The sequence below is a fragment of the Dendropsophus ebraccatus genome, chromosome 11, assembly GCF_027789765.1.
Source record: "Dendropsophus ebraccatus isolate aDenEbr1 chromosome 11, aDenEbr1.pat, whole genome shotgun sequence".
NCBI classification, from domain to species: Eukaryota; Metazoa; Chordata; class Amphibia; order Anura; family Hylidae; genus Dendropsophus; species Dendropsophus ebraccatus.
In genome coordinates this window covers 1,371,045-1,395,331 of record NC_091464.1, presented here as the reverse complement: position 1 = coordinate 1,395,331, position 24,287 = coordinate 1,371,045, and the positions used below count along the sequence as shown (strand labels likewise).

The window sequence follows — 24,287 nt, the reverse complement described above, 5'->3', positions numbered from 1 at the left end:
CATAACACTGTAGGATAATGTCAGCCATGGGGGTGGGGGCACCTGCTGCAGACATCTGATAGTGAATGTTATATGTACTATGGAAGGACTACAGCTGTGTTGTTCTGGGACTTAGTCCTCCCCTCAGTGACTCACCCACTCTCCCTCATGCAGTACATTGGAGTCATGTCTGGCATGTCCCCCCTGGGTGAAGCACTGGGTATTTGACCCTCCATCCAGCTCTTCCCCTGCCCTGCTCCTCACACACACAACACCGTCAGCTCTGCTAAGTGACCTCTGTGAGGGGAGGGGGAGAGCGTGCTGCTAGAAGGTGGGGGAGGAGGGGGGATAAGGTGCTGCTAGGAGGTGGGGGAGGAGGTGCTGCTAGGAGGTGGGGGAGGAGAAGGTGCTGCTAGGAGGAGGGGGGAGGAGGTGGGGGAGGAGGTGCTGCTAGGAGGTGGGGGAGGAGGGGGGAGAAGGTGCTGCTAGGAGGTGGGGGAGGAGAAGGTGCTGCTAGGAGGTGGGGGAGGAGGGGGGAGGAGGTGCTGCTAGGAGATGGGGGAGGAGAAGGTGGGGGAGGAGATGCTGCTAGGAGGTGGGGGAGGAGAAGGTGCTGCTAGGAGGTGGGGGAGGAGAAGGTGCTGCTAGGAGGTGGGGGAGGAGAAGGTGCGGCTAGGAGGTGGGGGAGGAGGTGCTGCTAGGAGATGGGAGAGGAGGGGGAGGAGGTGCTGCTAGGAGGTGGGGGAGGAGAAGGTGCTTCTAGGAGGTGGGGGAGGAGAAGGTGCTGCTAGGAGGAGGGGGGAGGAGGGGGGAGAAGGTGCTGCTAGGAGGTGGGGGAGGAGGGGGGAGAAGGTGCTGCTAGGAGGTGGGGGAGGAGGGGGGAGAAGGTGCTGCTAGGAGGTGGGGGAGGAGGGGGGAGAAGGTGCTGCTAGGAGGTGGGGGAGGAGGGGGGAGAAGGTGCTGCTAGGAAGTGGGGGAGGAGGGGGGAGAAGGTGCTGCTAGGAGGTGGGGGAGGAGGGGGGAGAAGGTGCTGCTAGGAGGTGGGGGAGGAGGGGGGAGAAGGTGCTGCTAGGAGGTGGGGGAGGAGAGGGGAGAAGGTGCTGCTAGGAGGTGGGGGAGGAGGGGGGAGAAGGTGCTGCTAGGAGGTGGGGGAGGAGGGGGGAGAAGGTGCTGCTAGGAGGTGGGGGAGGAGGGGGGAGAAGGTGCTGCTAGGAGGTGGGGGAGGAGGGGGGAGAAGGTGCTGCTAGGAGGTGGGGGAGGAGGGGGGAGAAGGTGCTGCTTGGAGGTGGGGGAGGAGGGGGGAGAAGGTGCTGCTAGGAGGTGGGGGAGGAGGGGGGAGAAGGTGCTGCTAGGAGGTGGGGGAGGAGGGGGGAGAAGGTGCTGCTAGGAGGTGGGGGAGAAGGTGCTGCTAGGAGGTGGGGGAGGAGGGGGGAGAAGGTGCTGCTAGGAGGTAGGGGAGGAGAAGGGGCTGCTAGGAGGTGGGAGAGGAGAAGGTGCTGCTAGGTGGTGGGGGAGGAGAAGGTGCTGCTAGGAGGTGGGGGGGGAGAAGGTGCTGCTAGGAGGTGGGGGGGAGAAGGTGCTGCTAGGAGGTGGGGGAGGAGGGGGGAGAAGTTGCTGCTAGGAGGTGGGGGGGGGGGGGAAGTTGCTGCTAGGAGGTGGGGGAGGAGAAGGTGCTGCTACGAGGTGGGGGGGGGGAGAAGGTGCTGCTAGGAGGTGGGGGAGGAGGGGGAGAAGGTGCTGCTAGGAGGTGGGGGAGAAGGTGCTGCTAGGAGGTGGGGGAGGAGGGGGAGAAGGTGCTGCTAAGAGGTGGGGGAGGAGGGGGGAGAAGGTGCTGCTAGGAGGAGGGGGAGGAGGGGGGAGAAGGTGCTGCTAGGAGATGGGGGAGGAGAAGGTGCTGCTAGGAGGTGGGGGAGGAGAATGTGCTGCTAGGAGGTGGGGGAGGAGAAGGTGCTACTAGGAGGAGGGGGGAGAAGGTGCTGCTAGGAGATGGGGGAGGAGAAGGTGCTGCTAGGAGGTGGGGGAGGAGAAGGTGCTGCTAGGAGGTGGGGGAGGAGAAGGTGCTACTAGGAGGAGGGGGGAGAAGGTGCTGCTAGGAGGTGGGGGGGAGAAGGTGCTGCTAGGAGGTGGCGGAGAAGGGGGAAGAAGGTGCTGCTAGGAGGTGGGGGAGGAAGGGGGAGAAGGTGCTGCTAGGAGGTGGGGGAGGAGGGGGGAGAAGGTGCTGCTAGGAGATGGGGGAGGAGAAGGTGCTGCTTGGAGGTGGGGGAGGAGGTGGGAGAAGGTGCTGCTAGGAGGAGGGGGGAGAAGGTGCTGCTAGGAGGTGGGGGAGGAGAAGGTGCTGCTAGGAGGTGGGGGAGGAGAAGGTGCTGCTAGGAGGTGAGGGAAGAGGGGGGAGAAGGTGCTGCTAGGAGGAGGGGGGAGAAGGTGCTGCTAGGAGGAGGGGGGAGAAGGTGCTGCTAGGAGGAGGGGGGAGAAGGTGCTGCTAGGAGGAGGGGGGAGAAGGTGCTGCTAGGAGGAGGGGGGAGAAGGTGCTGCTAGGAGGAGGGGGAGAAGGTGCTGCTAGGTGGAGGGGGGAGAAGGTGCTGCTAGGAGGAGGGGGGAGAAGGTGCTGATAGGAGGAGGGGGGAGAAGGTGCTGATAGGAGGAGGGGGGAGAAGGTGCTGCTAGGAGGAGGGGGAGAAGGTACTGCTAGGAGGAGGGGGAGAAGGTGCTGCTAGGAGGTGGGGGGGAGAAGTTACTGCTAGGAGGAGGGGGAGAAGGTGCTGCTAGGAGGTGGCGGGGAGAAGTTACTGCTAGGAGGAGGGGGAGAAGGTGCTGCTAGGAGGTGGGGGGGGGAGAAGGTGCTGCTAGGAGGTGGGGGAGGAGAAGGTGCTACTAGGAGGAGGGGGGAGAAGGTGCTGCTAGGAGGTGGGGGGGAGAAGGTGCTGCTAGGAGGTGGGGGGAGAAGGTGCTGCTAGGAGGTGGCAGAGGAGAAAGTGCTGCTAGGAGGTGGGGGAAGAGGGGGGAGAAGGTGCTGCTAGTAGGTGGGGGAGGAGGGGGGAGAAGGTGCTGCTAGGACGTCAGGGAGGAGAGGGGAGAACATGCTGCTAGGAGGTGGGGGAGGAGAACATGCTGCTAGGAGGTGGGGGAGGAGGTTTTGTTTCTCCTGTGTCAGGGCTGTTATCTGATGCTGCTGGGACAGTCCTACCTAGCTGCTACTCAGGACAACTCCCCAGGTAGGGGCGTGTCCCACAGAATTGGCAGGGAGGGGCGTGTCCCACAGGATTGGCAGGGAGGGGCGTGTCCAGCAGGATTGTCAGGTAGGGGCGTGTCCAGCAGGATTGTCAGGGAGGGGCGTGTCCAGCAGGATTGTCAGGGAGGGGCGTGTCCAGCAGGATTGTCAGGGAGGGGCGTGTGCAGCAGGATCTCCTGGTAGGGGCTTGTCCAGCAGGATTGTCAGGGAAGGGCGTGTCCAGCAGGAGTGTCAGGGAGGGGCGTGTCCAGCAGGATTGTCAGGGAGGAGCGTGTCCAGCAGGATTGTCAGGGAGGGGCGTGTCCAGCAGGATCTCCTGGTAGGGGCGTGTCCAGCAGGATTGTCAGGGAGGGGCGTGTCCAGCAGGATTGTCAGGGAGGGGCGTGTCCAGCAGGATCTCCTGGTAGGGGCGTGTCCAGCAGGATCTCCTGGTAGGGGCGTGTCCAGCAGGATCTCCTGGTAGGGGCGTGTCCAGCAGGATTGTCAGGGAGGGGCGTGTCCAGCAGGATTGTCAGGGAGGGGCGTGTTCAGCAGGATTGTCAGGGAGGGGCGTGTCCAGCAGGATTGTCAGGGAGGGGCGTGTCCAGCAGGATTGTCAGGGAGGGGCGTGTCCAGCAGGATTGTCAGGGAGGGGCGTGTTCAGCAGGATTGTCAGGGAGGGGCGTGTCCAGCAGGATTGTTAGGGAGGGGCGTGTTCAGCAGGATCTCCTGGTAGGGGCGTGTTCAGCAGGATTGTCAGGGAGGGGCGTGTCCAGCAGGATTGTCAGGGAGGGGCGTGTCCAACAGAATTGTCAGGGAGGAGCGTGTCCAGCAGGATTGTCAGGAAGGGGCGTGTCCAGCAGGATTGTCAGGGAGGGGCGTGTCCAGCAGGATTGTCAGGGAGAGGCGTGTCCAGCAGGATTGTCAGGGAGGAGCGTGTCCAGCAGGATTGTCAGGGAGGGGCGTGTCCAGCAGGATTGTCAGGGAGGGGCGTGTCCAGCAGGATCTCCTGGTAGGGGCGTGTCCAGCAGGATTGGCAGGGAGGGGCGTGTCCAGCAGGATTGTCAGGGAGGGGCGTGTCCAGCAGGATTGTCAGGGAGGGGCGTGTCCAGCAGGATTGTCAGGGAGGGGCGTGTCCAGCAGGATTGTCAGGGAGGGGCGTGTGCAGCAGGATCTCCTGGTAGGGGCTTGTCCAGCAGGATTGTCAGGGAAGGGCGTGTCCAGCAGGAGTGTCAGGGAGGGGCGTGTCCAGCAGGATTGTCAGGGAGGAGCGTGTCCAGCAGGATTGTCAGGGAGGGGGCGTGTCCAGCAGGATCTCCTGGTAGGGGCGTGTCCAGCAGGATTGTCGGGGAGGGGCGTGTCCAGCAGGATTGTCAGGGAGGGGCGTGTCCAGCAGGATCTCCTGGTAGGGGCGTGTCCAGCAGGATCTCCTGGTAGGGGCGTGTCCAGCAGGATCTCCTGGTAGGGGCGTGTCCAGCAGGATTGTCAGGGAGGGCGTGTCCAGCAGGATTGTCAGGGAGGGGCGTGTTCAGCAGGATTGTCAGGGAGGGGCGTGTCCAGCAGGATTGTCAGGGAGGGCGTGTCCAGCAGGATTGTTCAGGGAGGGGCGTGTCCAGCAGGATTGTCAGGGAGGGGCGTGTTCAGCAGGATTGTCAGGGAGGGGCGTGTCCAGCAGGATTGTTAGGGAGGGGCGTGTTCAGCAGGATCTCCTGGTAGGGGCGTGTTCAGCAGGATTGTCAGGGAGGGGCGTGTCCAGCAGGATTGTCAGGGAGGGGCGTGTCCAACAGAATTGTCAGGGAGGAGCGTGTCCAGCAGGATTGTCAGGAAGGGGCGTGTCCAGCAGGATTGTCAGGGAGGGGCGTGTCCAGCAGGATTGTCAGGGAGGAGCGTGTCCAGCAGGATTGTCAGGGAGGAGCGTGTCCAGCAGGATTGTCAGGGAGGGGCGTGTCCAGCAGGATTGTCAGGGAGGGGCGTGTCCAGCAGGATCTCCTGGTAGGGCGTGTTCCAGCAGGATTGGCAGGGAGGGGCGTGTCCAGCAGGATTGTCAGGGAGGGGCGTGTCCAGCAGGATTGTCAGGGAGGGGCGTGTCCAGCAGGATTGTCAGGGAGGGGCGTGTCCAGCAGGATTGTCAGGGAGGGGAGTGTGCAGCAGGATCTCCTGGTAGGGCTTGTCCAGCAGGATTTGGTCAGAGGAAGGGCGTTGTCCAGCAGGAGTGTCAGGGAGGGGCGTGTCCAGCAGGATTGTCAGGGAGGAGCGTGTCCAGCAGGATTGTCAGGGAGGGGGCGTGTCCAGCAGGATCTCCTGGTAGGGGGCGTGTCCAGCAGGATTGTCGGGGAGGGGCGTGTCCAGCAGGATTGTCAGGGAGGGGCGTGTCCAGCAGGATCTCCTGGTAGGGCGGTGTCCAGCAGGATCTACCTGGTAGGGGCGTGTCCAGCAGGATTGTCAGGGAGGGGCGTGTCAGCAGGATTGTCAGGGAGGGGCGTGTCCAGCAGGATTGTCAGGGAGGGGCGTGTTCAGCAGGATTGTCAGGGAGGGGCGTGTCCAGCAGGATTGTCAGGGAAGGGCGTGTCCAGCAGGATTGTTAGGGAGGGGCGTGTCCAGCAGGATTGTCAGGGAGGGGCGTGTTCAGCAGGATTGTCAGGGAGGGGCGTGTCCAGCAGGATTGTTAGGGAGGGGCGTGTTCAGCAGGATCTCCTGGTAGGGCGTGTTCAGCAGGATTGTCAGGGAGGGGCTGTGTCCAGCAGGATTGTCAGGGAGGGGCGTGTCCAACAGAATTGTCAGGGAGGAGCGTGTCCAGCAGGATTGTCAGGAAGGGGCGTGTCAGCAGGATTGTCAGGGAGGGGCGTGTCCAGCAGGATTGTCAGGGAGGGGCGTGTCCAGCAGGATTGTCAGGGAGGGGCGTGTCCAGCAGGATTGTCAGGGAGGGGCGTGTCCAGCAGGATTGTCAGGGAGGGGCGTGTCCAGCAGGATCTCCTGGTAGGGGCGTGTCCAGCAGGATTGGCAGGGAGGGGCGTGTCCAGCAGGATTGTCAGGAGGGGCGTGTCCAGCAGGATTGTCAGGGAGGGGGCGTGTCCAGCAGGATTGTCAGGGAGGGGCGTGTCCAGCAGGATTGTCAGGGAGGGGCGTGTGCAGCAGGATCTCCTGGTAGGGGCTTGTCCAGCAGGATTGTCAGGGAAGGGCGTGTCCAGCAGGAGTGTCAGGGAGGGGCGTGTCCAGCAGGATTGTCAGGGAGGAGCGTGTCCAGCAGGATTGTCAGGGAGGGGGCGTGTCCAGCAGGATCTCCTGGTAGGGGCGTGTCCAGCAGGATTGTCGGGGAGCGGCGTGTCCAGCAGGATTGTCAGGGAGGGGCGTGTCCAGCAGGATCTCCTGGTAGGGGCGTGTCCAGCAGGATCTCCTGGTAGGGGCGTGTCCAGCAGGATTGTCAGGGAGGGGCGTGTCCAGCAGGATTGTCAGGGAGGGGCGTGTCCAGCAGGATTGTCAGGGAGGGGCGTGTCCAGCAGGATTGTCAGGGAGGGGCGTGTTCAGCAGGATTGTCAGGGAGGGGCGTGTCCAGCAGGATTGTCAGGGAGGGGCGTGTCCAGCAGGATTGTCAGGGAGGGGCGTGTTCAGCAGGATTGTCAGGGAGGGGCGTGTCCAGCAGGATTGTTAGGGAGGGGCGTGTTCAGCAGGATCTCCTGGTAGGGGCGTGTACAGCAGGATTGTCAGGGAGGGGCGTGTCCAGCAGGATTGTCAGGGAGGGGCGTGTCCAACAGAATTGTCAGGGAGGAGCGTGTCCAGCAGGATTGTCAGGAAGGGGCGTGTCCAGCAGGATTGTCAGGGAGGGGCGTGTCCAGCAGGATTGTCAGGGAGGGGCGTGTCCAGCAGGATTGTCAGGGAGGAGCGTGTCCAGCAGGATTGTCAGGGAGGGGCGTGTCCAGCAGGATTGTCAGGGAGGGGCGTGTCCAGCAGGATCTCCTGGTAGGGGCGTGTCCAGCAGGATTGTCAGGGAGGGGCGTGTTCAGCAGGATTGTCAGGGAGGGGCGTGTCCAGCAGGATTGTCAGGGAGGAGCGTGTGCAGCAGGATCTCCTGGTAGGGGCGTGTCCAGCAGATTGTCAGGGAGGGGCGTGTCCAGCAGGATTGTCAGGGAGGGGCGTGTCCAACAGAATTGTCAGGGAGGAGCGTGTCCAGCAGGATTGTCAGGGAGGGGCTTGTCCAGCAGGATTGTCAGGGAGGGGGCGTGTCCAGCAGGATCTCCTGGTAGGGGCGTGTCCAGCAGGATTGTCAGGGAGGGGCGTGTCCAGCAGGATCTCCTGGTAGGGGCGTGTCCAGCAGGATTGTCAGGGAGGGGCGTGTCCAGCAGGATTGTCAGGGAGGGGCGTGTCCAGCAGGATTGTCAGGGAGGGGCGTGTTCAGCAGGATTGTCAGGGAGGGGCGTGTCCAGCAGGATTGTCAGGGAGGGGCGTGTCCAGCAGGATTGTCAGGGAGGGGCGTGTCCAGCAGGATTGTCAGGGAGGGGCGTGTCCAGCAGGATTGTCAGGGAGGGGCGTGTCCAGCAGGATTGTTAGGGAGGGGCGTGTTCAGCAGGATCTCCTGGTAGGGGCGTGTTCAGCAGGATTTTCAGGGAGGGGCGTGTCCAGCAGGATTGTCAGGGAGGGGCGTGTCCAACAGAATTGTCAGGGAGGAGCGTGTCCAGCAGGATTGTCAGGAAGGGGCGTGTCCAGCAGGATTGTCAGGGAGGGGCGTGTCCAGCAGGATTGTCAGGGAGGGGCGTGTCCAGCAGGATTGTCAGGGAGGGGCGTGTCCAGCAGGATTGTCAGGGAGGGGCGTGTCCAGCAGGATTGTCAGGGAGGGGCGTGTCCAGCAGGATCTCCTGGTAGGGGCGTGTCCAGCAGGATTGTCAGGGAGGGGCGTGTCCAGCAGGATTGTCAGGGAGGGGCGTGTCCAGCAGGATTGTCAGGGAGGAGCGTGTGCAGCAGGATCTCCTGGTAGGGGCGTGTCCAGCAGGATTGTCAGGGAGGGGCGTGTCCAGCAGGATTGTCAGGGAGGGGCGTGTCCAACAGAATTGTCAGGGAGGGGCGTGTCCAGCAGGATTGTCAGGGAGGGGCTTGTCCAGCAGGATTGTCAGGGAGGGGGCGTGTCCAGCAGGATCTCCTGGTAGGGGCGTGTCCAGCAGGATTGTCAGGGAGGGGCGTGTCCAGCAGGATCTCCTGGTAGGGGCGTGTCCAGCAGGATTGTCAGGGAGGGGTGTGTCCAGCAGGATTGTCAGGGAGGGGCGTGTCTAGCAGGATCTCCTGGTAGGGGCGTATCCAGCAGGATTGTCAGGGAGGGGCGTGTCCAGCAGGATTGTCAGGGAGGGGCGTGTCCAGCAGGATTGTCAGGGAGGGGCGTGTCCAGCAGGATTGTCAGGGAGGGGCGTGTCCAGCAGGATTGTCAGGGAGGGGCGTGTCCAGCAGGATTGTCAGGGAGGGGCGTGTCCAACAGAATTGTCAGGGAGGGGCGTGTCCAGCAGGATTGTCAGGGGCGTGTCCAGCAGGATTGTCAGGGAGGGGCGTGTCCAGCAGGATTGTCAGGGAGGGGCGTGTCCAGCAGGATTGTCAGGGAGGGGCGTGTCCAGCAGGATCTCCTGGTAGGGGCGTGTCCAGCAGGATTGTCAGGGAGGGGCGTGTGCAGCAGGATCTCCTGGTAGGGGCTTGTCCAGCAGGATTGTCAGGTAGGGGCGTGTCCAGCAGGATTGTCAGGGAGGGGCGTGTCCAGCAGGATTGTCAGGGAGGGGGCGTGTCCAGCAGGATTGTCAGGGAGGGGTGTGTCCAGCAGGATTGTCAGGGAGGGGGCGTGTCCAGCAGGATCTCCTGGTAGGGGCGTGTCCAGCAGGATTGTCAGGGAGGGGTGTGTCCAGCAGGATTGTCAGGGAGGGGGCGTGTCCAGCAGGATCTCCTGGTAGGGGCGTGTCCAGCAGGATTGTCAGGGAGGGGCGTGTCCAGCAGGATTGTCAGGGAGGGGCGTGTCCAGCAGGATTGTCAGGGAGGGGCGTGTCTAGCAGGATTGCAGAAATTTCACAGAGGCAGACAGAGCTCTGAGGGGACATTCATACTTACATAGTTACATAGCTAATACGGTTGAAAAAAGACACATGTCCATCAAGTTAAACCAAGGGTGCGGGATAGCTGCGGGCGGGTGCGGGATAGCTGCGGGCGGGTGCGGGATCGCTGCGGGCGGGTGCGTGATCACTGCGGGTGGGTGCGGGATCGCTGCGGGCGGATGCGGGATCGCTGCGGGCGGGTGCGGGATCGCTGCGGGCAGGCGCGTGATCGCTGCGGGCAGGTGCGGGATCGCTGCGGGCGGGTGCGTGATCGCTGCGGGCGGGTGCAGGATCACTGCGGGCAGGTGCAGGATCGCTGCAGGCGGGTGCGGGATCACTGCGGGCGGGTGCGTGATCACTGCAGGTGGATGCGGGATCGCTGCGGGCGGATGCGGGATCGCTGCGGGCGGGTGCGGGATCACTGCGGGCAGGCGCGTGATCGCTGCGTGCGGGTGCGGGATCGCTGCGTGCGGGTGCGTGATCGCTGCGGGCGGTTGCGTGATCGCTGCGGGCGGGTGCTGGATCACTGCGGGCAGGTGCAGGATCGCTGCAGGCGGGTGCGGGATCACTGCGGGCGGGTGCGCGATCACTGCAGCCAGTTATTAACAGTGAGGATCCAGGTTCTCATAGCAGCCGCTCCTCCCTCTCTATGAAGCAGCTCGGCTCCTCTGCAGACCATGATGTATGCCATGTGTCATCTGGGCCCTGACTTTCATGGCGTACATTCACATCCATTGTCGTTAAGGGGTTAAGAGTGATGGTTATTAGGAGAGGAGATACAAGTGTTTGGTAAATCACTGGCGTGGATGGGAGGGTGGGTGGGAGATGAGGTTGGAAGAAGTGCACTTGGTCAGGAGACCTTCTGTCTTTGTCTGTTCTGGGGAGTATTGATTATTATTGGCTTCCGTCCCCATCAGGAATAATAGCCGGTGGTCTCTTGCAGGGTCTACAGGTCGCCCAGAAGGAAGCACAGATAAGGATCCTGGAAGCTCGGATTCAGCAGACGGACATGCACGGCTTCCCACACAGCCAAATCCTGCTGGAGAAATCCGAGTGTCAGTCCATGCAGAACGGTGAGGTCACAGAGTCCTGTCCCTGCCATCTCTGCAGTTATATATAGGATAATATATATAGGGTCTCCAGCCCCTTCAGCAGCCAGTGATTGGCTGACCAGGCTGTCAATTTTATCTGGAGAGTAACAGCCCGCTCAGCTTTGTCTCTGGCCGTGTCGCTGTCTTAGTCAGGGATTGGCTGAGCAGGCTGGAAGCGGTTGGAGGCACTGGCGATCCGGAGGAGACCAGGGAGCGCCGATGAGCACATTTTTTGAACTGTATTAATATAGCTGGACTCCTGCAATGGTCTCGCTGTTTTAGTGCAATTTGTTTAAGGTTCAGTTTGTAGAAACCCGAAGTTTACGTTAATCAGTTGAAGCAATCGCTGCCCGGGAAGCTGTACGGCATAGCCAAGTCCCCTGCAGTGTAACAGACACCTAGGAGCTGGTCTATGTAGTATCTCCTATCCAGTCCTCTCCTCCCAGCCGGTATGAGACCTGATGGGCTGGTGTGCAGGACAATAACTACAGGGCAGATAGGAGAGATCTGTATAATCCTGTATACTGATAAATAATCACTTATTACAGAGAATGGATACGCCAGCACGGATGAGGAGGTCTCGGAGCTGAGTCAGATGTCAGATGGAAGGTTTGTATATTCAGCTACATAACAGATTCTCTACTTAATAAGTATCTAATAATTATCTAATAAGATACTTTGATACTCAATAAGTATCGAAGTACCAAATGCTGTAACCAGGACTTGTACACAAGCTAAAGGGCTTCGAAAAGCCCCATACACAATACAAAGGTCTAAGCACCAGGTCATGAGCTCGGGTGTTAGTACAGTACACCAGTCATAAAAAGCTCTTCCAGCTTGTCCTCTGGCTGTCAGTCACCTCCACAATACTGGACCTGTTAATTCTGCGCAGGCACTCTTGTGGACAGGTATGCCCCCTGTAGCCTGGTATGCCCCTCTGTAGCCAGGTATTCCCCCTGTAGCCAGGTATTTCCCCTGTAGCCAGGTATCCCCCTATAGCCAGGTATCCCCCCTGTAGCCAGGTATCCCCCCTGTAGGCAGGTATACCCCTGTAGCCAGGTATCCCCCCTGTAGCCAGGCATTCCCCCCTGTAGCCAGGCATTCCCCCCTGTAGCCAGGCATTCCCCCCTGTAGCCAGGTATTCCCCATGTAGCCAGGTATTCCCCCCTGTAGCGAGGCATCCCCCCCCTGTAGCCAGGTATTCCCCCTGTAGCCAGGTATCCCCCCTGTAGCCAGGTATTCCCCCCTGTAGCCAGGTATTCCCCTCTGTAGCGAGGCATTCCCCCCTGTAGCCAGGTATGCCCCCCTGTAGCCAGGTATGCCCCCCTGTAGCCAGGCATTCCCCACTGTAGCCAGGCATTCCCCACTGTAGCCAGGCATTCCCCCCTGTAGCCAGGCATTCCCCCCTGTAGCCAGGCATTCCCCCCTGTAGCGAGGTATTCCCCTCTGTAGCCAGGTATGCCCCTCTGTAGCCAGGTATGCCCCTCTGTAGCCAGGTATTCCCCCCTGTAGCCAGGCATTCCCCCCTGTAGCCAGGCATTCCCCCCTGTAGCCAGGCATTCCCCCCTGTAGCCAGGTATGCCCCACTCCATAGAGGCTCCGTAGAGAGTGAATAGAGCTGCGGATCATCAATCTAGGCCGCCAATCTAGAGATCCCCAGGGGGGCACAGAGGTCAAGGAAGTGGGGACAAGGAAGGTTGAAGCCCTTTCAATGTCCGCCGATGTATGGTGACTGCATGTTGTGTCCGTTGTGGCTTGTTGCACCATTGAGGCCGCTAGGGCCGTTATTTCTCCGTATAATAAATCTCGTCTCACTTTCTTTTTAGTGCTTCTCAATCCTTCTCGATGAAAGGGTCAAACAGTCACGATGACTTCAAATGGAAGGTAAGAGCTTTCACCTGTGTAGTCTACTGTAAATTACCGTATATTCGATATTACTGTAAATTACCGTATCTTATTGTATATTACCGTTAATTACTGTATATTACTGTATATTACTGTAAATTACCGTGTTACCGTATGTTACCATATATTACTGTATGCTCCTGTAAATTACTGTATGTTGCCGTATGTTACTGTATATTAGTACCAGCTTAGTTCCAAATGTACCCGGCTTATAAATAAATGACAACACATATGCACGGTTACTAGTGATGAGCGAATACTAAAATGCTCGGGTGCTCGTTACTCGAGACGAATATTTCCCGATACTCGAGTGCTCGTTTAGAGTAACAAACCCCATTGAAGTCAATGGGAAACTCGAGCATTTTTGCAGGGGACCCAAGCTCGGCAAAGGGAAGGTCGTGTGAAAACCTGTCAACCTCAGAAAATGATGGAAAGACCACGGAAATGTACAGGAAACAGCAGGGGCAGCATGTATGGATGCCTCTGAGGCTGCCTAATGGCACCATTATGCCAAATTCTGTCCAACAGCCTGGTTAAAACAGGTAGGCATATGAACCACACAAAAACTTAGCCTGACACAGCAAAGCGGTGAGGACACAGGGAACCATTAAAACAGAGGTAGCATATAAAGCACCCCAAAATTTAGCCTGATACAGCGTGGCGGTGAGAACAACGTAGATAAGGCAGGCGTTCAACCTCAGAAAAATTAGGTTTACGGAAGAAAAAGAGCGCTGCACCTCACGCCTATGGCTGATACTAGTGCCCCTAGGCTAAATAAAAAACACATCAGAATTTTGTGTATGAATTGATCAAGCCATACTGCCCCATGTACCATCGTGCAGGTATCTGATACACATGGGTCCCTACACTAAGTCCACACCGTGGCAGTCAGTGGCCACCAACCCCGCAGGCGTGCTCAGTGAGGGAACGGGGGCCATGGGACGGCACTGCGACCCCCATGCCACAGGACCAGACCCACAAACACCACACCAGAACCCGGCCAGCACCGCCGGCGGAGAAGGTCGCCCCCAAACAGCACAAGTCTGGATGAGGTATTGCGCTCACCATAGCTGCTGCAGACAGAGTGGGAAAAGACAGGAGGGATTAAAACCATGTGCGCTCAGGTGTCTCCTGCTAATTGCGGTCATGTGGGTCTCACCAGGAGGAGTGCAAAACATGGAGAAAAGAGAGAAACAAAATGCGCTTCACGGAAGAAAAAGAGCGCTGCACCTCACACCTATGGCTGATACTAGTGCCCCTAGGCTAAATAAAAAACACATCAGAATTTTGTGTTTGAATTGATCAAGCCATACTGCCCCATGTACCATCGTGCAGGTATCTGATACACATGGGTCCCTACACTAAGTCCACACCGTGCCAGTCAGGGGCCACCAACCCCGCAGGCGTGCACAGTCAGGGAACGGGGGCCATGGGACGGCCCTGCGACCCCCATGCCACAGGACCAGACCCAAAAACACCACACCAGAACCCGGCCAGCACCGCCGGCAGAGAAGGTCGCCCCCAAATAGCACAAGTCTGGATGAGGTATTGGGCTCACCATAGCTGCTACAGACAGAATGGGAAAAGACAGGAGGGATTAAAACCATGAGCACTCAGGTGTCTCCTGCTAATTGCGGTCATGTGGGTCTCACCAGGAGGAGTGCAAAACACGGAGAAAAGAGAAAAACAAAATGCGGTTCAGGGAAGAAAAAGCGCTGCACCTCACACCTATGGCTGATACTAGTGCCCCTAGGCTAAATAAAAAACACATCCGAATTTTGTGTTTGAATTGATCAAGCCATACTGCCCCATGTACCATCGTGCAGGTATCTGATACACATGGGTCCCTACACTAAGTCCACACCGTGCCAGTCAGGGGCCACCAACCCCGCAGGCGTGCACAGTCAGGGAACGGGGGCCATGGGACGGCCCTGTGACCCCCATGCCACAGGACTTAAGGTAGGGACCCATGTGTATCAGATACCTGCACGATGGTACATGGGGCAGTATGGCTTGATCAATTCATACACAAAATTCTGATGTGTTTTTTATTTAGCCTAGGGGCACTAGTATCATCCATAGGTGTGAGGTGCAGCGCTTTTTCTTCCCTGAACCGCATTTTGTTTCTCTCTTTTCTCCGTGTTTTGCACTCCTCCTGGTGAGACCCACATGACCGCAATTAGCAGGAGACACCTGAGTGCTCATGGTTTTAATCCCTCCTGTCTTTTCCCATTCTGTCTGCAGCAGCTATGGTGAGCGCAATACCTCATCCAGACTTGTGCTGTTTGGGGGCGACCTTCTCCGCCGGCGGTGCTGGCCGGGTTCTGGTGTGGTGTTTTTGTGTCTGGTCCTGTGGCATGGGGGTCACAGGGCCGTCCCATGGCCCCCGTTCCCTGACTGTGCACGACTGCGGGGTTGGTGGCCACTGACTGGCACGGTGTGGACTTAGTGTAGGGATCCATGTGTATCAGATACCTGCACGATGGTACATGGGGCAGTATGGCTTGATCAATTCATACACAAAATTCTGATGTTTTTTATTTAGCCTAGGGGCACTAGTATCAGCCATAGGTGTGAGGTGCAGCGCTTTTTCTTCCCTGAACAGCACTCAGTAAAATTAGGCCAGACACAGCATGGCAGTGAGGACACTGAGAACCATTAAAAGTGAGTGAGGTAGCAAGTGAGCCTCCCAAAAATTAGCTCTGACACAGCATGGCAGTGAGGACACAGAGAACCAATAAAACTGAGTTAGGTAGCAAGTCAGCCTCTCAAAAATTATGGTAGTGACCCAGGTAGAAGCGGTAGCAGGTAAGACTCCCAACAATTATGCCAGACACAGCATGGCGGTGAGGACAGAGTGACCCAGGTAGAAGCGGTAGCAGGTGAGACTCCCAACAATTATGCCAGACACAGCATGGCGGTGATGACAGAGTGACCAAGGTAGAAGCGGTAGCAAGTGAGCCTCCCAAAAATTATGCCAGACACGGCATAGCGGAAGAAGAATTGGCTGTTGGCTGAGAATTGAAGGTTAGGAGGAGAAGAGAATATACGAAGAATCCTCATGTTGAGCTGCTTTCCCCGGGTAAACAGTTGAATTGATGTGAAATCCAGGCTTTGTTCATTTTTATAAATGTCAGCCTATCAGCGCTGTCAGTTGACAGGCGGATGCGCTTATCAGTGATGATGGCACCAGCTGCACTGAAGACCTGCTCTGACAACACACTAGCGGCAGGGCAGCACAGCACCTCCAACGCCAGTTGGGGCCACGTATCCAGCTTTGCAACCCAGTAGTTGTATGTAGCAGAGTGATCGGGAAAGAAGGTGGTATGGTCAGCAAGATACTCCCTCACCATCTTTCTGAAGGCTTCCCCCCTACTCTGTCTAGACTGGGGACAGGTGACATAGTCTTGCTGGGCTGCCATGAAACTGTGAAAGGCCTTGGAGAGTGTTCCCCTGCCCCTTGACAAGCCGCCTGCTCCACCGCTCCTCTCCCCCGCTCTTTGGCCCACAGAACTACGTCCTCTGGCGCTAGTGGTGTCAGATGGGAAGTACAATTTCAGCTTCTGCACCAGGGCCTGTTGATATTGATTCACTCTCAGGCTGGATTCACACTACGTATATTTCAGTCAGTATTGTAGTCCTCATATTGCAACCAAAACCAGGAGTGGATTAAAAACACAGAAAGGCTCTGTTCACACAATGGTGTAATTGAGTGGATGGCCGCCATTTAATGGCAAATATTTGCTGTTACTTTAAAACAACGGCTGTTGTATTGAAATAATGGCCGTTATTTACCGTTATATGGCAGCCATCCACTCAATTTCACCATTGTTTGAACAGAGCCTTTCTGTGTTTTTAATCCACTCCTGGTTTTGGTTGCAATATGAGGACCACAATACTGACTGAAATATTCGTAGTGTGAATCCAGCCTCATACTGCGTTCCTCGGCAGGAATGAGAGTGGAAAAGTTGTGTTTGTACCGATGGTCCAGGAGGGTGAACACCCAGTAATCGATGTTGTAAAAAAAGAATTTAAACCGATGGTCACGGGAAAGACAGCCTGACATAAAGTCAGCCATGTGCGTCAGGGTCCCAACACGCAAGAACTCCCTCTCCTCACTAGGCTGACCCTCAATTTCCTCCTCTTCAGGCCATACACGCTCAACAGCTAAGGATTGAGCACTTCATGCTGAGAAACAGACATCAGGTTAGGTGGACCTTGTCGCTGACCGCGTTGGTCAGGGCACGGATGAAAAGTAGTGGCGGCTGGGGACAGTACCGAGGGACAGCCACCGCCATGAGGTTCCTAAAAGCCTCTGTCTCTACCAGCCGATATGGCAGCATCTCCAGGCTCATTACACATTTAGGGCTTGTGCATGCAGGTGAGTGGCCGTGTATTTGCGCTTCCGTTCAAAGGTCTGCTGCAGGGACAGTTGAACGCTGCGCTTGGACACCTTGCTGGAGGGTGTGGAGCATAGTGGAGGTGAAGGGATGCGTGTAGGGTGGGAGGCACTGCCTGGGGCCTGGGTGGGGGGACTGACAGAGCCAGCACCTGCCACAGGGGAAGGAGCAGGGGTGCGATTGGCAGTAAGTGAACGGCTTTGGTTCCACTGAGTGGGGTGTTTAGCACTCATATGCCTGCGCATGCTGGTAGTGGTTAGGCTAGTAGTGGTGGCTCCCCTGCTGATCCTGGCGTGGCACACGTTGCACACTACAGTCCGTCGGTCATCCGCACTTTCTTCCTCCAGACTTGGGAACATCTAGGCCTGGCCACGGGAGTTTGACTCTGTGAAACAGTTGCTGATCTACTCGCTCTGCCCCTGCCTCTCCCTCTGCCCACCCCTCTTCCTCTACCAACCGGTCCTGCGGGTGAACTTGCCTCCCCCTGAGAAGCACGGTCTTCACTAGGCTTATCCACCCAGCTGGGGTCAGTCACCTCCTCCTCATCCACCAGCTCCTCACTCTCCTCCTCACTTTGAGTTACATCCATGAAAACAACCTCACTGTCTGACAACCGGGTCTCATCATCATCATCATCAGACACCTCTTCCAACCCCGCTTACAAGTCCCCACTCTCATCACCCACCGACTGCCTGAGCTGCATAGTTTGGGCATCAGGACAGATCGACTGCTCCGGTTGCTCGGACTCAGGGAAGTGTTCAGAAAAGAGTTCCTGGGAGCCTGGTGGTGGTGGTGGATGGAGGGGCCAGGCTGTGGGGAGGAGGCGGAGCTAATGGAGCAAGGGTTCCACTCCCTTGGGTAGTGTGGGTGGACTGCGTAGAAGACTGGGTGGTGTAGAAGTTACTGGACACATTATCCGCTATCCACGTCAGCACCTGTTCACACTGCTGCGGTTTCAATATCGGTCTACCCTGAGACCCCGTAAGTTGGGTGAATTAGCTAGGGAGTGGACGTCTGCGGTGTGCCACTGCTCCCTCCTCAACAGGTGCTGCTGTGTCACCCTGACCTGAACCACGGCCACTGCCTGCTGCATCGCTTGGAACCCCACGTCCTCGACCCTTACCCCTGGGGTTCACCATTTTATGGACACTGCACAGTCAAGACTGAGATAGCTGCACTACAGATCACAGCAAGCCAAGAAAATATATTACTCAGACTACTTTTGGAAGTAGTCTTATAGAGTCTGGGTGTGTAAGTGCAGCTATATAGTGTATGCCACCTCTTACACAGGACAATGAGCAGTGAGATTGGATATGACTGCACTAAGAAATACAGAAATAAGAAAATATACTGGCGGTCAGTGTCACACTAGTATTTGGAGGCTGTCATATAGTCTGTGTGTACGTGGTGGTCTGTGGTCTATGCCACCTGTTAGATTGGACAATGAGCAGTGAAGTTCTATGCAGGTGTACTACAAATCCCAGCAATACAATGTTGTACAGCAGCACCACCAGCCACAAAATCATATAATAGTACTGAGCCCTTCTTAGGGGTGTGTATGCAACACCTAACGTCCCCTTTCTGCCAGCAGCCGGTCACCACAGTGTGCTGCTGAAATCGTGGTAGCAGCACTACAACTCCCAGACAGCAGTCTGAAGAAATCCCAAAAAAATAATGATTTGAAGCCCTTACAAGGTCTGTTTGGTTGTTTGCTAGTATTCCCTGCCTAATGGAAAGCTAATTCCCTCCCTAACGCTCTCCCTGACCCGCAGCAGCTCTGTCCCTGTTGTCTTCCAGCATGTATGTGAGTCGAGTCTCCGCCGCCGAGATTTTTATATGGCAGGGTCATCTGATCTGGCCAACCAATCGCTGCTATCGACATGTATGGGTCCCACGTCATCACAGGATGTACCAAAGAGTCTCCTGCATGTTGATTTGTTGAGAAATAGCGCCCAAACTTACATGAAACGGATAAGATTTTCTCGAGTATCGCAAAATGCTCGTCCAAGTAACGAGTACCATCAAGTACCCTAATACTCCATCGAGTACCAAGCTCGGACCAGCACGCTCGCTCATCACTAACGGTTTCATGTTACACGGATTCCGTTCCACCTACTCCTTTATTCAACTGTGTTACTTATGCCCCCCGGAGTCAGGTGCGGCCCCTCGGAATCAGGTGTGGCCCAATAGCCAGATGTGCCGCCCCCCCCACCCCAAAAAGGGAGAATCCTCCCTCCGTTCCCCATGAGGGCTGTGCGGTGAGATTGCACGGCCCGGATGGTTGGTGAGACGTTGCTTCCCAGAAGCCTCCTGGTGTGACCGCTACGGAAGCTGCTCCGGCTTTGTCTATTCCAGGCACATTGCACTGCAGTGCTGATCAGCAATACAATTACACAGTGAAGTCCTGATGGTGGGACAATGATAAAATCACCTATAATCCCCACAGCCCCCAATACAATAATAAATGTCCACATATTTAGTCGCTGCGTGCGTAATGACGCTGGCAATAACATTATTACAGGATTAAATCTGCGCAGTGACCGCAGGAAATTTAAAATGAGAAAAATGCTAATTTTGTCATTTTCCATGAAAAAATTGCATTTTTCACAAAAATGTTTTGCACATTGGCCAAAATTTACCACTAACCTAAAGTACAATATGTTATAAAAAAAAACATTCTCAGAATCAGAAAGAAAAGTTATAGCATCATGTACTGACTATCTGACTGACACTGACTATCTGACTGACACTGACTGACATGGACTGACTGACTATCTGACTGACGCTCACTGACTGACTATCTGACGCTCACTGACTGACTATCTGACGGTCACTGACTGACGATCACTGACTGACTGACGCTCACTGACTGACGTTCACTGACTTACTATCTGACTGACGCTCACTGACTATCTGACTGGCGCTCACTGACTGACGTTCACTGACTTACTATCTGACTGACGCTCACTGACTATCTGACTGACGCTCACTGACAGACTATCTGACTGACTGTTACTGACTATCTGACTGTCACTGACTGACATGGACTGACTGACTATCTGACTGACACTATCTGACTGACGCTCACTGACTATCTGACTGACGCTCACTGACTGACTATCTGACGCTCACTGACTGACTGACGCTCACTGACTGACGCTCACTGACTGACGATCACTGACTATCTGACTGACGCTCACTGACTGACGATCACTTACTATCTGACTGACGCTCACTGACTGACTATCTGACTGACGCTCACTTACTATCTGACTGACGCTCACTGACTGACGCTCACTGACTGACGCTCACTGACTGACTATCTGACTGACGCTCACTGACTGACGCTCACTGACTGACGCTCACTGACTATCTGATTGACGCTCACTGACTGACACTGACGCATTTAGTCAGTCTTCTCCCTCTTCATCTCTGTCCGGCTGCTCTTTTTACACTGTAAGGTTGAGAACCTGCGGGTCATGTGATCAGGTCCTTCCCCCTTTCCTTTCTCTCTCTCTCTCTCTATCTCTCTCTCTCTTTCTCTCTCTCTTTCTCTCTCTCTCTGTGCAGGTCCTGCTCAGTCTCCTGTGTCTTCTGATGTTCAGCACTCATCCTGCAGTACAGTGAGGGGGCTCCACATCAGAACACTCTCCCTCTCTGGGCCCCTGCAGGCGCTGTGGGTAACCCCTGTGCTGACACCGGCCCTGATGAGACTACAGCATAATATATGTCCAAGTACTTAGCAGGTGGGAAAGTAAGAAGGAGTCTGGAAGCTTCTAAGCTGCTGATCTGTTGCCATAGCGCCAGGGCTTGCCGTGTAACTAGAGATCAGCAGACGTTACAGATGTTATGGATCAGCAGGTTCACTGATCGTTGAGGGATCGGTTTGGGGGATTCAGCAGTTCCATACCTGTACACCAACTTATGTCCCTGTATTTTGATTGCTTTCTATCCCGCCAGCCTATGTCCCTGTATGCCGATTGCTTTCTATCTCGCCAGCTTATGTCCTTGTATGCCAATTGCTTTCTATCCTGCCAGCTTATGTCCCTGGATGCCGATTGCTTTCTTTCCTGCCAGCGTATGTCCCTGTATGCCGATTGCTTTCTTTCCTGCCAGCGTATGTCCCTCTATGCTGATTGGTTTCTATCCTGCCAGCTTATGTCCCTGTATGCCGATTGCTTTCTATCCCGCCAGCTTATGTCCCTGGATGCCGATTGCTTTCTATCCCGCCAGCTTATGTCCCTGGATGCCTATTGCTTTCTATCCTGCCAGCTTATGTCCCTGTATGTTGATTGCTTTCTATCCCGCCAGCCTATGTTCCTGTATGCCGATTGCTTTCTATCTCGCCAGCTTATGTCCTTGTATGCCAATTTCTTTCTATCCTGCCAGCTTATGTCCCTGGATGCCGATTGGTTTCTATCCTGCCAGCGTATGTCCCTCTATGCCGATTGCTTTCTATCCCGCCAGCTTATGTCCCTGGATGCCGATTGCTTTCTATCCCGCCAGCTTATGTCCCTGGACGCCGATTGCTTTCTATCCCGCCAGCTTATGTCCCTGGATGCCCACTGCTTTCTATCCCGCCAGCTTATGTCCCTGGATGCCGATTGCTTTCTATCCTGCCAGCTTATGTCCCTGTATGTTGATTGCTTTCTATCCCGCCAGCCTATGTCCCTGTATGCCGATTGCTTTCTATCTCGCCAGCTTATGTCCTTGTATGCCAATTGCTTTCTATCCTGCCAGCTTATGTCCCTGGATGCCGATTGCTTTCTATCCTGCCAGCGTATGTCCCTCTATGCCAATTGGTTTCTATCCCGCCAGCTTATGTCCCTGTATGCCGATTGCTTTCTATCCCGCCAGCTTATGTCCCTGGACACCGATTGCTTTCTATCCCGCCAGCTTATGTCCCTGGATGCCCACTGCTTTCTATCCCGCCAGCTTATGTCCCTGGATGCCGATTGCTTTCTATCCTGCCAGCTTATGTCCCTGGACGCCGATTGCTTTCTATCCCGCCAGCTTATGTCCCTGGATGCCCACTGCTTTCTATCCCGCCAGCTTATGTCCCTGGATGCCGATTGCTTTCTATCCTGCCAGCTTATGTCCCTGTATGCAGATTGGTTTCTATCCCGCCAGCTTATGTCCCCGGATGCCCACTGCTTTCTATCCCGCCAGCTTATGCCCCTGGATGCCCACTGCTTTCTATCCCGCCAGCTTATGCCCCTGGATGCCCACTGCTTTCTATCCTGCCAGCTTATGTCCCCGGATGCCCACTGCTTTCTATCCCGCCAGCTTATGCCCCTGGATGCCCACTGCTTTCTATCCCGCCAGCTTATGTCTCTGTATGCCGATTGCTTTCTATCTTGCCAGCTTATGTCCCTGGATGCCCACTGCTTTCTATCCCGCCAGCTTATGTCCCTGGATGCCGATTGCTTTCTATCCCGCCAGCTTATGTCCCTGGATGCCCACTGCTTTCTATCCCGTCAGCTTATGTCCCTGTATGCCGATTGCTTTCTATCCTGCCAGCTTATTTCCCTGAATGCCGATTGTTTTCTATCCCGCCAGCTTATGTCCCTGTATGCCGATTGCTTTCTATCCCGCCAGCTTATGTCCCTGGATGCCCACTGCTTGCTATCCCGCCAGCTTATGTCCCTGGATGCCCACTGCTTTCTATCCTTCCAGCTTATGTACCTGGATGTCGATTACTTTCTATCCTGCCAGCTTATGTCCCTGGATGCCGATTGCTTTCTATCCTGCCAGCTTCTTCTCTGTATATTTACTTATTACAGCATGTTGTCATTCCAGTGTTGCTGTACTTTGTTTCCAACAGCGACATTGTATCCAAAACATTCTGTAATAACCAATCAGTAAAGAGAATTCAACCTATCAATCAGTGTGTTCTCTGTTTCCTGTGTTTCCTCTGTGTCTCTGTGTTATCTCTCCCTGCATTTGCCCCAATAATAATAATCTATGCCAATTGCTTTCTATCCCGCCAGCTTATGTCCCTGTATGCCGATTGCTTTCTATCCCGCCAGCTTATGTCCCTGGACGCCGATTGCTTTCTATCCCGCCAGCTTATGTCCCTGGATGCCCACTGCTTTCTATCCCGCCAGCTTATGTCCCTGGATGCCGATTGCTTTCTATCCTGCCAGCTTATGTCCCTGGATGCAGATTGGTTTCTATCCCGCCAGCTTATGTCCCCAGATGCCCACTGCTTTCTATCCCGCCAGCTTATGCCCCTGGATGCCCACTGCTTTCTATCCCGCCAGCTTATGCCCCTGGATGCCCACTGCTTTCTATCCTGCCAGCTTATGTCCCCGGATGCCCACTGCTTTCTATCCCGCCAGCTTATGCCCCTGGATGCCCACTGCTTTCTATCCCGCCAGCTTATGTCTCTGTATGCCGATTGCTTTCTATCCTGCCAGCTTATGTCCCTGGATGCCGATTGCTTTCTATCCCGCCAGCTTATGTCCCTGGATGCCCACTGCTTTCTATCCCGCCAGCTTATGTCCCTGGATGCCGATTGCTTTCTATCCCGCCAGCTTATGTCCCTGGATGCCGATTGCTTTCTATCCTGCCAGCTTATGTCCCTGGATGCCGATTGCTTTCTATCCTGCCAGCTTATGTCCCTGGATGCAGATTGGTTTCTATCCCGCCAGCTTATGTCCCCGGATGCCCACTGCTTTCTATCCCGCCAGCTTATGCCCCTGGATGCCCACTGCTTTCTATCCCGCCAGCTTATGCCCCTGGATGCCCACTGCTTTCTATCCTGCCAGCTTATGTCCCCGGATGCCCACTGCTTTCTATCCCGCCAGCTTATGCCCCTGGATGCCCACTGCTTTCTATCCCGCCAGCTTATGTCTCTGTATGCCGATTGCTTTCTATCCTGCCAGCTTATGTCCCTGGATGCCGATTGCTTTCTATCCCGCCAGCTTATTTCCCTGGATGCCCACTGCTTTCTATCCCGCCAGCTTATGTCCCTGGATGCCGATTGCTTTCTATCCCGCCAGCTTATGTCCCTGGATGCCGATTGCTTTCTATCCCGCCAGCTTATGTCCCTGAATGCCGATTGCTTTCTATCCCGCCAGCTTATGTCCCTGTATGCCGATTGCTTTCTATCCCGCCAGCTTATGTCCCTGTATGCCGATTGCTTTCTATCCTGCCAGCTTTTGTCCCTGAATGCCGATTGCTTTCTATCCCGCCAGCTTATGTCCCTGGATGCCGATTGCTTTCTATCCCGCCAGCTTATGTCCCTGGATGCCCACTGCTTGCTATCCCGCCAGCTTATGTCCCTGGATGCCCACTGCTTTCTATCCCGCCAGCTTATGTCCCTGGATGCCGATTACTTTCTATCCCGCCAGCTTATGTCCCTGGATGCCGATTGCTTTCTATCCTGCCAGCTTCTTCTCTGTATATTTACTTATTACAGCATATTGTCATTCCAGTGTTGCTGTACTTTGTTTCCAACAGCGACATTGTATCCAAAACTTTCTGTAATAACCAATCAGTAAGGAGAATTCAACCTATCAATCAGTGTGTTCTCCTGTGTTTCCTCTGTGTCTCTGTGTTATCTCTCCCTTCATTTGCCCCTATGAATATAACTTCATCAGTTTCTTATCATTTTCCTGAAATTTCTCTGTGTTCCTCTCTT

At 55.8% G+C, this 24,287-nt stretch overlaps 1 protein-coding gene across 7 annotated transcripts in view; it reads left to right on the top strand.

Annotated features, from left to right (window-relative positions):
• KIF21B (kinesin family member 21B) overlaps nucleotides 1-24,287 on the top strand; it is a 318,269-nt gene that overhangs the window by 226,028 nt on the left and 67,954 nt on the right. For all 7 annotated transcript variants that reach the window (XM_069944619.1, XM_069944618.1, XM_069944620.1 and 4 more), the window contains 3 exons: nucleotides 10,190-10,319; nucleotides 10,886-10,946; nucleotides 12,164-12,221. In XM_069944619.1, coding sequence (XP_069800720.1) covers nucleotides 10,190-10,319; nucleotides 10,886-10,946; nucleotides 12,164-12,221 — 249 coding nt within the window. The remainder of the gene's footprint in view (nucleotides 1-10,189; nucleotides 10,320-10,885; nucleotides 10,947-12,163; nucleotides 12,222-24,287) is intronic.